This window comes from Solea solea, chromosome 13, assembly GCF_958295425.1.
Source record: "Solea solea chromosome 13, fSolSol10.1, whole genome shotgun sequence".
Taxonomy (NCBI): domain Eukaryota; kingdom Metazoa; phylum Chordata; class Actinopteri; order Pleuronectiformes; family Soleidae; genus Solea; species Solea solea.
In genome coordinates this window covers 25,758,264-25,770,786 of record NC_081146.1, presented here as the reverse complement: position 1 = coordinate 25,770,786, position 12,523 = coordinate 25,758,264, and the positions used below count along the sequence as shown (strand labels likewise).

The 12,523-nt window shown below is 42.2% G+C and overlaps 3 protein-coding genes across 3 annotated transcripts; 1 reads left to right on the top strand and 2 right to left on the bottom strand.

Annotated features, from left to right (window-relative positions):
• The first annotated feature begins 388 nt into the window (after positions 1 to 388).
• Positions 389 to 1,691, top strand: LOC131471712 (free fatty acid receptor 3-like). The gene has a single exon (XM_058648419.1). It carries the CDS (start codon positions 603 to 605, stop codon positions 1,689 to 1,691), a length of 1,089 nt encoding a protein of 362 aa, XP_058504402.1. The 5' UTR covers positions 389 to 602.
• A 3,068-nt stretch (positions 1,692 to 4,759) lies between these two features.
• On the bottom strand, positions 4,760 to 6,037 carry LOC131471678 (free fatty acid receptor 2-like). Its single transcript, XM_058648359.1, has one exon. It carries the CDS (start codon positions 6,033 to 6,035, stop codon positions 5,139 to 5,141), a length of 897 nt encoding a protein of 298 aa, XP_058504342.1. The 5' UTR covers positions 6,036 to 6,037; the 3' UTR covers positions 4,760 to 5,138.
• Positions 6,038 to 9,025: 2,988 nt separating this feature from the next.
• On the bottom strand, positions 9,026 to 10,121 carry LOC131471683 (free fatty acid receptor 3-like). The gene has a single exon (XM_058648363.1). The coding sequence runs from the start codon at positions 10,116 to 10,118 to the stop codon at positions 9,153 to 9,155; it is 966 nt and encodes a 321-aa protein (XP_058504346.1). The 5' UTR covers positions 10,119 to 10,121; the 3' UTR covers positions 9,026 to 9,152.
• Between the last annotated feature and the right edge of the window lie 2,402 nt (positions 10,122 to 12,523).

Genomic DNA, 12,523 nt, shown 5'->3' with positions numbered 1-12,523 from the left:
AATTTGACTGTGGGTTTGACTGTGACCTGCTGCTTCTGCCTGAGTGTGGATCATTTTGTCTCAGCTCATTTTGAAATCACTAAATAGAAATGAGTCGTCTTTGAAGACAAACAACAGAGCTTCTGAACACATCTGCTGACACACAAGTAAGTACATATTTATTATATCTACATCTACTGTATATGTGTACTGTATATAGATATAGATACACACATACACACACATTTATGTATATATATTTATTGTGTGTAAATATGTGACCCAAATATTTTATTTTTTCTAAATCATTAATTTTCCTGATCGACCTCATCCATTTATCTGCATCTGTGGTTTTTCCTGTTTCATAACATTTATGGTAAAATAATATGTCACAAAGCTGGACGGGTAGACAGATGGATGGATGGGTGAATGGATGGATGGATGAATAATTGTGGTTGGTGGACATAAGGATGGACAGATGGTTGGACGTCTGTCTTTTCATGTGTTTGTTGACTTTTTTTGTCTCAGGTTGGTTGGATGGATGGACAGATGGTTGGATGTCTGTCTTTTCATGTGGTGGTTGTTAACTTGTATTGTCTCAGGTTGATTGGACGGATGGAGGGATGGACAGATGGTTGGACGGATGGATGGACAGATGGTTGGACGTCTGTCTTTTCATGTGTTGTTTGTTGACTTGTTTTGTCTCAGATTGGTTGGATGGATGGATGGATGGACAGATGGTTGGACGTCTGTCTTTTCATGTGTTTGTTGACTTGTTTTGTCTCAGGTCAATGATGGACACGGGGGTGAACAGCGACATCATTCTCTCAGTTTACATCATCTCCTTCCTGATTGGTTTCCCGTCCAACGTCCTCGCTCTCTACGCCTTCAGTGTCAAGATCCACTCCAAGCCACGACTTACGGACATCCTGCTCCTCAACCTGACCGTGTCCGACCTGCTCTTCTTGATCTTTCTTCCTCTGAAGATGCATGAGGCGGTGTCAGACATGATGTGGAATCTGCCCTCCGTCCTGTGCTCCATCACTGCTTTTATCTTCTACTCGACCATCTACACCAGCTCCTTGTTGCTGATGGCAGTCAGCATGGTCCGCTACATTGGAGTCGTGTTCCCCATCGAATATCATCTGCTGCAAAGACCTTTGTATGCAATCGTGATCAGTGCTGTTATTTGGATCATTGCAGGAGCACATTGCAGCATCAGCATCATCGTCCAGGAGCATCCCGACTTAGCTGCTAACACCACCCGTGTTAATGGCAGTGTCTGCTATGGGGAATTCTCAGAGAAGCAGCTCGAGGTTCTCCTCCCAGTGCGTGTTGAAATGTTCGTCGTGCTCTGCCTCGTGCCTCTTCTAGTTTGTATTTACTGCTACTTGCACTGCATCTGGATCCTGTACAGACGCCCCCAGTTTTCTCAGAACCAGAAGCAGAAGGCGATCGGCATGGCCCTGGGAACTCTAGCTGTGTTTCTTGTGTGTGTGATTCCATACAACGTCTCTCACTTGGTGGGTTTCTTTCAGGTCCATAGTCCACCATGGAGAGACTACGCGTTGCTTCTCTGTGTCTTCAACACCTGCATTGATCCCATAATCTTCTACTTTTCTTCTTCAGCTTTCCGCTGCACAGGTGAAAAGTCCATTTTCAGGAAGCATGGACTCAATCGATTTAAAATTCAGGGAACAAGCTCAAGCTAAAAATACCTCATAATAATCATATAGAATAGAATAGACTAGAATAGCCTTTATTGTCATTGTGTTGCATACAAGGAAATTAGAGTGCAACTCCTTTGGTGCATAAGAAACAATTTAAGGACAATTAAAACAATAATAAAAAAAAACGAATGAAGGGGTAAAAATGTTGTAAAAATAAATAAGCTATATGCATGAAAAAGAGGAGAATGAAGAGGTGTGATTGCATTTCTGTGGTATTAATAGTTATGATAAATATAAATTACACTTGGGACAATATTGCACTTGTATGATATTGCACACAGTAATGTATCAGATACAGATTAATGGCAAAATTAAATAATGTCAGGTTTTTGGATAGAGGTTATGTGTGGATCTTATATCGCGTGTTTATTGTGGTGATAGCTCTAGGAAAGAAGCTATCCCTGAGTCTGTTTGTGTGTTTTGTGTGACCTGTAGCGCCTGCCAGAGGGCAGCAGGTCAAATAGGTGGTGGCCAGGATGTGCACCCCTAAGAATTTGAAGGAGTGTACTCTTTCCACACAGACCTAGGTCTGCCCTGCCTTTCCTAAAGTCCAGGATTATTTCTTTGGTTTTTGTGGTATTTAGTGCAAGATTGTTTGCTGAAGACCACGCTGTCAGCCCTTTGACTTCGTCTCTGTAGACTGACTCATCTCCACCCAAGATGAGCCCAACCACAGTGGTATTGTCCGCAAACTGTTTGAGAGATGGGTCGGGGAGCAGTCAAATGTGAACAGTGTGTACAGAAGAGGGCTCAGTATACAACCTTGGGGGGGAGCCAGTGCTGGGTGTTAAAGTGCGGGAGAGGTGGGGGCCATGTCTGACTGTTTGTGGATGTTTAGTCAGAAAGTCCTTAATCCAATGGCAGATGGGGGTGGAGAGGCCCAGGTGGGAAAGTTTCCCAAATAGGATCTCCAGGATGATGTTATTGAAGGCTGAGCTGAAGACCAGGAAGAGCATCCTGACATAGTTCCCTAGAGTCTCCAGGTGACTCAGTGTAGTGTGCAGTGCTATGCTGATGGCATCTTCAGTGGAGACTGAAGGTCTTGGGACAGGGATTATAATTGAAGATTTCCGGTATGGTGGTATGATGGGACAGGTTGAAGATGTTGGTGAATACCCTAGTAAACTCATCGGTGCATGCTCTGAGTACCTTCCCAGTTACACCACAGGGCCGGCCACCTTTCTGGGGTTCACTGACCTCAACACACATCTCACTTCATGTTCCTGAAGTGTCAGTGGGTTGTTGCTGGAGGGTGGTGGGTGTATTGTGTCTGTTAAGGACCAAATTGACTCAAAGTGAGCGAAGAATGGTTAAATTCCTCTGAGAGCGTTGCAGCGGTCCTCACAGACGTCTGAATCTGTGATTGGTGATGTGGTTAATGGCCTGCCACATCTTCCTTGGGTCATTTTCTGTGAAATGGTCCCCAATTTTCCTAGAAAGGAAAAATGGGTGACAGAAGATTGGTGGGGACAGAAAGGGGGGAGAGAAAGGACACAAGGGAGGTAGAGACAGAAGAGAGACCAGGAGCAGAAATACAACAACTGTATCAAGTTCTAAGTTTAGACAGGACAGTTCTGAGTCAGTGGTGACATGTTTATACAACTATCATGTCATTTATATAAGCAGCAGCTAAAGAATTATTCTGATGTCAACTTTAATTATAGTGTAATAATAATGGTGAGGATATGAATGATGATAATAATAATAGCCTCGAAACTGGATCTGGATCCTGCAACCTGCAAGATGAGGACACAGAGGGAGGACAGGACACTCATTCACTCACTCACTCGCTGCTTTTTGCAGGTACACGTTAAACATCAAACACGGTGTCGAAGGTGCAAAGACGTCACTTCTTGTTCCTAAATGGACAAACTATTGTAAAACAATAAAATGTGACACTGTCCTCTGTTTTTTGTTTTTTATTAAAAGTGACTGTGCTGTTTACACTAATACATTTATTGACATGTGCATTGACACATACTCAGTGCTGCCTCGTGTGGTCACTGTGTCACTGAGGTCAATCTGAAAAAAAGCATTTACATTACATTACATTACATGTCATTTAGCAGACGCTTTTATCCAAAGCGACTTACAATAAGTGCATTTAAACATTTGGGTACAAAATTTCAAACGCTGAAGTCACTAAATAAGACATTTGAACTAAGTTCAATTTCTTGGTTGTATGAAGTACTAACACAGCCATACACACACAAAATGGCTGCCAGCAGAGACACGAGAAAAAAACTGATTTTAGCCACTAAACAAAAGACTCGGCTGCAAACACCTACGTCAGTTTAAGTCTACGATATCTACGTCACATGTTCACGTCTTTATCTCACTGTTAGACTGACTTTTCCAACAGGAAACTGAAGTTTGTAAACCACTCACTCTCCCACACCAAAGTCCATAGAGAAAATCAGTGATTTTAGCTTGCAGGGACCCAGGAGCTGCTGGTCTACTGCTGCCTCATGGGGTCACTTTGTGTCACTGAGGTTTGTTTAAATTAAATATTTTAAAAGCCGAATTTTACAAAATAAGATATTTGAACTTAGTGATGGGGGCAGCAGTGGATCAACAACTCCTGTGTGCTGTGATGTTAAAATCACTGATTTTCTCTATGGGGTTTGGTGTGGGAGAGTGAGTGGTTTACAAACTTCAGTTTCCTATTGGAAAAGAAATGCATCAGGCATATTCTTAAGGTATGACCCCATGAAGTCAACGGTATCTCACTGTTGGACAGACTTTTTTAACAGGAGTCATTCATTCATTCATTCAACAACAGCACAAATGTTGTTATGTAAAAAATGTCCTCATACATTATATGAGGTCACTTCCTCATGTCGTCATATTACACCAATGTGAAACTGACCAGACATTTCACACAGTGGAAAAATCCACGGTGGTCAGCTGAATCATGACTTGTTGGCCATGCCCAACAGGAAGTCTGCCATTTTGGATTTTGGCCATATGTTTGTGCTTTTCACAGTGTTCAAATTTCAACAAACTCCTTGTGGACTTTTAGTCAGATTCACTTCAAATTTGGTCTTCACTCGCGCCCCTTTCTAGATTGCTGAAATTGGGACGTTTCATTGGGGATCCAGGTCAGTTTGTGGCGTTCACATCACAAACAGACCTGATGAAACCTTAAATTAATTATAGCTCAGACACTTGGTGACAGTTAATTTGGTAGGCAAATGTCTGAACCCAGGAAACACAGAAAAGCCTCTCGTTCACATCGTGTATGTTTATCTTTCTACTTTAGTTGCCATCCTATTATAAATACATGTTCCTGTTGTGTTCCTGTGCTGAGACAAATGTTAGATTTGGCTACAAGTTAGAACAAATGTGAACACATATCCTGTGTCGTACCACTGCACACTAAAGACATTGAAGCTAAATGTGATTATGTAATGTGGTTATGTGATACTTTTAGCTCACGTCCTGTGTTGTTGCTGAAGGAGCGAGTCCACACTTCTTGAAAAAGGAAAAAGCTGAAGAAGAAAAGCAGAAGATTATGGGATCAATACAAGTGTTGAAGGTGGAGAGAAGCAAGACGTAGGGCCTCCATGGTGGACTTTTGTCCTCAAAGTAACCCACTAAGTGAGAGACGTTGTATGGAATCACACACACAAGAAACACAGCTAGAGTTCCCAGGGCCATGCCGATCGCCTTCCGCTTCTGGTTCTGAGGAACCCTGGGGCGTCTGTACAGGATCCAGATGCAGTGCAAGTAGCAGTAAATACAAACTAGAAGAGGCACAAGGCAGAGCACGACGAACATTTCAAGACGCACCGGGAGGAGAACCTTGAGCTGCTTCTCTGAGAATTCCCCATAGCAGACACTGCCATTAACACGGGTGGTGTTAGCAGCTAAGTCGGGATGCTCCTGGACGATGATGGTGATGCTGCAATGTGCTCCTGCAATGATCCAAAAAACAGCACTGATCACGATTGCATACAAAGGTCTTTGCAGCAGATGATATTTGATGGGGAACGCTACTCCAATGTAGCGGACCATGCTGACTGCCATCAGCAACAAGGAGCTGGTGTAGATGGTCGAGTAGAAGATAAAAACAGTGATGGAGCATAGGACGGAGGGCAGATTCCACATCATGTCTGACGCCGCCTCATGCATCTTCAGAGGAAGAACGAGCAAGAAGAGCAGGTCGGACACGGTCACGTTGAGGAGCAGGATGTCCGTAAGTCGTGGCTTGGAGTGGATCTTGACACTGAAGGCGTAGAGAGCGAGGACGTTGGACGGGAAACCAATCAGGAAGGAGATGATGTAAACTGAGAGAATGATGTCGCTGTTCACCCCCGTGTCCATCATTGACCTGAGACAAAACAAGTCAACAAACACATGAAAAGACAGACGTCCAACCATCTGTCCATCCATCCATCCATCCAACCAATCTGAGACAAAACAAGTCAACCAACAACACATGAAAAGACAGACGTCCAACCATCTGTCCATCCATCCGTCCAACCATCCAACCTGAGACAAAACAAGTCAACAAACAACACATGAAAAGACAGACGTCCAACCATCTGTCCATCCATCCATCCATCCAACCAACCTGAGACAAAACAAGTCAACAAACACATGAAAAGACAGACGTCCAGACATCTGTCCATCCATCCATCCATCCAACCAACCTGAGACAAAACAAGTCAACAAACACATGAAAAGACAGACGTCCAACCATCTGTCCATCCTTATGTCCACCAACCACAATTATTCATCCATCCATCCATCTGTCTACCCGTCCAGCACTGTGACATATTATTTTACCATAAATGTTATGAAACAGGAAAAACCACAGATGCAGATAAATGGATGAGGTCGATCAGGAAAATTAATGAGTTAGAAAAAATTAAATATTTGGGTCATATATTTACACACAATAAATATATATACATATATGTGTGTGTATGTGTGTATCTATAGCTATATACAATACACATATAGATATAGATATATATAATAAATATGTACTTACTTGTGTGTCAGCAGATGTGTTCAGAAGCTCTGTTGTTTGTCTTCAAAGACGACTCGTTTCTATTTAGTGATTTCAAAATGAGCTGAGACAAAATGATCCACACTCAGGCAGAAGCAGCAGGTCACAGTCAAACCCACAGTCAAATTCACCTCACTTTATTATTCTGAGCAGTTAATATTAACTTTCGATGCAAAGCAGCAGCACATTATGGCTCAATGTTTGTTCATAAAAGACCTCGTCCCACTGTATAAACTCCATTTGACCAGGAGTCTGTGTTTGGCTTCACAGACAAAGACAAGACTTGATTTCTTAAGTTGTTTGTCAGTGTTTTATCTCAGTGATGTTAAAATCGCTGATTTTCTCTCTGGACTTTGGTGTGGGAGAGTGAGTGGTTTACAAACTTCAGTTTCCTGTTGGAAAAGTCTGTCTAACACTGAGAGAAAGACGATATTGTAGAATTACGCTGACGTGGATTCAATAAGTTGAGTCTTTTTTTAAGTGTCAAAAATCGGATTTTCCTTGTGTCCCTGCTGGCAGCCATTTTGTGTTTGCGTCTAGAATACAAAATGGCTGCCGGTGTTTCAGTATCTCCTACAACAACACTTTAAAAATCCAAAGACAGTGAGTTCAAATGTGTTCTTTTCTGACTTCAGTGTTTGAAATCTTTTGGTGAGAATGACTTCAGTGACACAAACTCACAGACATGCACAGTCGGCCATTTTGTGTCTGCGACGCCAACACAAAATGGAAAAGCAGATTTTTGAGACTGAACAAAAGACTCAGCTAATAAAATCTACATCTGGTTTAGGCTACGATATCTTCACGTTCACGTCTTTATCTCACTGTTAGACAGACTTTTCCAACAGGAAACTGAAGTTTGTAAACCACTCACTCTCCCACACCAAAGCCCGTAGAGAAAATCAGTTAAGTACAGTAACAAATGTTTTGTTACTGTACTTAAGTATAAAATTCACGTAGCGGTGCTTTACTTTGTTATTCTTTGTTATTGTTACTCTTAATGCTTCACACGACAGTTTTCACCCATTCACACATCTTTCACTCCCATTCAAACGCTGCAACGTGGTTGTAAGTGTCTTTGCTCAATGACACATATAGACAAGCAGAGTTAGGAATTGAACCCACAACCTTCCAGTTGAAAGACAACTCACTCACTCACTCACTCACTCTGACAGAACCAGACACAATGATCTACAGCATCTGCCTCGAAAGGTTGGGGTGAAAGGAAAAATGGGGGACAGAAGATTGGTGGGGACAGAAAGGGGGGAGAGAAAGGACACAAGGGAGGTAGAGACAGAAGAGAGACCAGGAGCAGAAATACAACAACTGTATCAAGTTCTAAGTTTAGACAGGACAGTTCTGAGTCAGTGGTGACATGTTTATACAACTATCATGTCATTTATATAAGCAGCAGCTAAAGAATTATTCTGATATCAACTTTAATTATAGTGTAATAATAATGGTGAGGATATGAATGATGATAATAATAATAGCCTCGAAACTGGATCTGGATCCTGCAACCTGCAAGATGAGGACACAGAGGGAGGACAGGACACTCATTCACTCACTCACTCGCTGCTTTTTGCAGGTACACGTTAAACATCAAACACGGTGTCGAAGGTGCAAAGACGTCACTTCTTGTTCCTAAATGGACAAACTATTGTAAAACAATAAAATGTGACACTGTTCTCTGTTTTTTGTTTTTTATTAAAAGTGACTGTGCTGTTTACACTAATACATTTATTGACATGTGCATTGACACATACTCAGTGCTGCCTCATGTGGTCACTTTGTGTCCCTGAGGTCAATCTGAACAAAAGCATTACAAACGCTGAAGTCACTAAATAAGACATTTGAACTTAGTTCAATTTCTTGGTTGTATGAAGTACTAACACAGTCATACACACACAAAATGGCTGCCAGCAGAGACACGAGAAAAAACTGCCATTTTGGATTTTGGCCATATTTTTTTTCTTTTCACAGTGTTCAAATTTCAACAAACTCCTTGTGGACTTTTAGTCAGATTCACTTCAAATTTGGTCTTCACTCACGCCCCTTTCTAGATTGCTGAAATTGGGACGTTTCATTGGGGATCCAGGTCAGTTTGTGGCGTTCACATCACAAACAGACCTGATGAAACCTTAAATTAATTATAGCTCAGACACTTGGTGACAGTTAATTTGGTAGGCAAATGTCTGAACCCAGGAAACACAGAAAAGCCTCTCGTTCACATTGTGTATGTTTATCTTTCTACTTTAGTTGCCATCCTATTATAAATACATGTTCCTGTTGTGTTCCTGTGCTGAGACAAATGTTAGATTTGGCTACAAGTTAGAACAAATGTGAACACATATCCTGTGTCGTACCACTGCACACTAAAGACATTGAAGCTAAATGTGATTATGTAATGTGGTTATGTGATACTTTTAGCTCACGTCCTGTGTTGTTGCTGAAGGAGCGAGTCCACACTTCTTGAAAAAGGAAAAAGCTGAAGAAGAAAAGCAGAAGATTATGGGATCAATACAAGTGTTGAAGGTGGAGAGAAGCAAGACGTAGGGCCTCCATGGTGGACTTTTGTCCTCAAAGTAACCCACTAAGTGAGAGACGTTGTATGGAATCACACACACAAGAAACACAGCTAGAGTTCCCAGGGCCATGCCGATCGCCTTCCGCTTCTGGTTCTGAGGAACCCTGGGGCGTCTGTACAGGATCCAGATGCAGTGCAAGTAGCAGTAAATACAAACTAGAAGAGGCACGAGGCAGAGCACGAAGAAAATTTCAAAACGCACCGGGAGGAGAACCTCGAGCTGCTTCTTGGAAAATTCCCTAAAGCAGAAACTGTTGTTAAGACTGGTGGAGTTAGCAGCTAAGTCTGGATGCTCCTGGACGATGATGCTGATGCTGCAATGTGCTCCTGCAATGATCCAAATAACAGCACTGATCACGATTGCATACAAAGGTCTTTGCAGCAGATGATAGGTGACGGGGAACGCGACTCCAATGTAGCGGACCACGCTGACTGCCATCAGCAACAAGGAGCTGGTGTAGATGGTCCAGAAGAAGATAAAAACAGTGAGTCTGCACAGGACGGAGGGCAGATTCCACATCATGTCTGACGCCGCCTCATGCATCTTCAGAGGAAGAAAGATCAAGAAGAGCAGGTCGGACACGGTCACGTTGAGGAGCAGGATGTCCGTAATTCGTGGCTTGGAGTGGATCTTGACACTGAAGGCGTAGAGAGCGAGGACGTTGGACGGGAAACCAATCAGGAAGGAGATGATGTAAACTGAGAGAATGATGTCGCTGTTCACCCCCGTGTCCATCATTGACCTAAGACAAAACAAGTCAACAAACACATGAAAAGACAGACGTCCAACCATCTGTCCATCCATCCACAGTAAATGGTTTGTATTTATACAGAGCTTTTCTAGTCCACAAGAGTTCAAGACATGAACTTACTTCAGTATCGTTGAAGTTTGTCTCTGTTGTTTGCTGTCGTTGCAGCTCCTTTCCTCAAAGACTGATGAGCTGATTGAGTGGAAACAGCAGTCACAGTCAAATCCAGAGGGAAACTCACCTCATCATTCCGAGCATCGTGGTTAAAATTACCTTCAGATGCAAAGAAGCAGCACATCCTGGATCAGTGTCTGTTCATGACAGACCGTGTCGTACTTTAGGAACTCATGGACGATTACAGAACCAATCCTGTATATTGTAAATGGGCCTCACTTTTACTGTGAACATTAGATCAGATACTATTGTCACTGTTCAAACATTTACAGTCTTGTCCAAAGTTATTGTAAAGGTGAGGACTATTCCTTTATTTTTGCTGTCAAATGTCTGGGTTTGACATTGAAGGTGAAAATCAGACAAGAGAAAAGTCATTCACATTTTTATTTCCAGGTATTTACATCCAGATATGTTCAACAACTTAGAAGATTAGCCTGGGTTGTGATGGAACAGGAGCACATAGACTTGATTTAGATTTAAATGAATAAATACTTCATATTTATTTGTCATGTTGGTTCTTTAAGTGTTTCATTAAATGACTTGTTTCACCTCTTCCACTGGACAGCTGTGTTTTCATCATGGTACAGTTCGGTTCGGAATGGTGAAGTCCTGGGTCAGGCTTGTGTTTCCACTGAGAACAGTACCTTTACTTGATAGGCGGGGTGTGGGCGGTGCCCAGTGGCCATGTAGTGTGACGTCATACCAGTGCGACGACAACGACATTGAACGATTTGACGGTGGAACATGCCATGTAGGGGCTTGTCCTTTCATGTTTTCCTCTTTGCCGGGGTTCAGCCTCCTGTTATATAATCTTGGATGCTAGTTGTGTTCCATTACCCCCTGCTGGCTCTTGAGGACCTTGGTGTCTGTATTTGGCTGTGGTTGATCTCCTTGCGGCCTCTTCATGGTTCTTTTTTGCCTGTTGGACTCATTGCAGAGTTAATTGTGTTAGTGCCTCATACAACCACACTTCAAAACACCTTTGCTGCCTCTATAAAATATTTCAGTGGGTCTGAGATAAACCCTAATTTAAAAAATGAACAATAGTTAACTGTAGCTACAAGTGACGTAACCACAAATGTGTCGTAGCACTTGTTCAATACAATCATAAGATTGAAGCCAGATATGTAACTGTTGCATTATGGACCTACATACAGAATATGATTACTATGGGGTGTATTTAGCTCGAGCTTGTGCCCTGCATTTTGAATCGATTGAGTCCCGCTTCCTGAAAATTGACTTTTCACCCGTGCAGCGGAAAGCTGAAGAAGAAAAGTAGAAGATTATTGGAGCAATGCAGGTGTTGAAGACACAGAGAAGCAAGGCGTAGTCCCTCCATGATGGACTGAGGACCTGAAAGAAACCCACCAAGTGAGAGACGTTGTATAGAATCACACACACAAGAAACACAGCTAGAGTTCCCAGGGCCATGCCGATCGCCTTCTGCTTCTGGTTCTGAGAAACTCTGGGCGTCTGTACAGGATCCAGATGCAGTGCAAGTACCACTGCATATGACTAATAAAACAAAATAAAATATTTGGGTCATATATTTACACATAATAAATATATATACATATATAAAGAAAGACGATATTGTAGAATTACGCTGACGTGGTTTCAATAAGCTGAGTCTTTTGTTCAGTGTCAAAAATCTGCTTTTCCTTGTATCCTTGCTGGCAGCCATTTTGTGTTTGTGTCGCAGACACAAAATGGCCGACTGTGCATGTCTGTGAGGTTGTGTCACTGAAGTCATTCTCAACAAAAGATTTCAAATATTAAAGTCAGAAAAGAACACATTTGAACTGACGGACTTTGGATTTTTAAAGTGTTGTTGTAGGAGATACTGAAACACCGGCAGCCATTTAGTATTCTAGACGCAAACACAAAATGGCTGCCAGCAGGGAATAAAATCTACATCAGTTTAAGTCTACTATATCTTAAGAACCTGTTCAAGTCTTTATCTCATTGTTAGACAGACTTTTCCAACAGGAAACTGAAGTTTGTAAACCACTCACTCTCCCACACCAAAGTCCATAGAGAAAATCAGTGATTTTAGCTCACAGGGACACAGGAGCTGCTGGTCTACTGTTGCCTCGTGTGGTCACTTTGTGTCACTGAGGTCAATCTGAATGAAGGATTTTAAAAGCCGATATGACAAAATAAGACATTTGAACTTAGTGGTGGAGGCAGCAGTGGATCAACAACTCCTGTGTGCTGTGATGTTAAATCACTGATTTTCTCTATGGGCTTTGGTGTGGGAGAGTGAGTGGTTTACAAACTTCAGTTT

Coding starts and splice junctions, on each gene's coding strand:
- LOC131471712 (XM_058648419.1), top strand. CDS start 603: ATGGACAGATGGTTGGACGGATGGATGGACAGATGGTTGGACGTCTGT.
- LOC131471678 (XM_058648359.1), bottom strand. CDS start 6,035: ATGGACACGGGGGTGAACAGCGACATCATTCTCTCAGTTTACATCATC.
- LOC131471683 (XM_058648363.1), bottom strand. CDS start 10,118: ATGGATGGACAGATGGTTGGACGTCTGTCTTTTCATGTGTTTGTTGAC.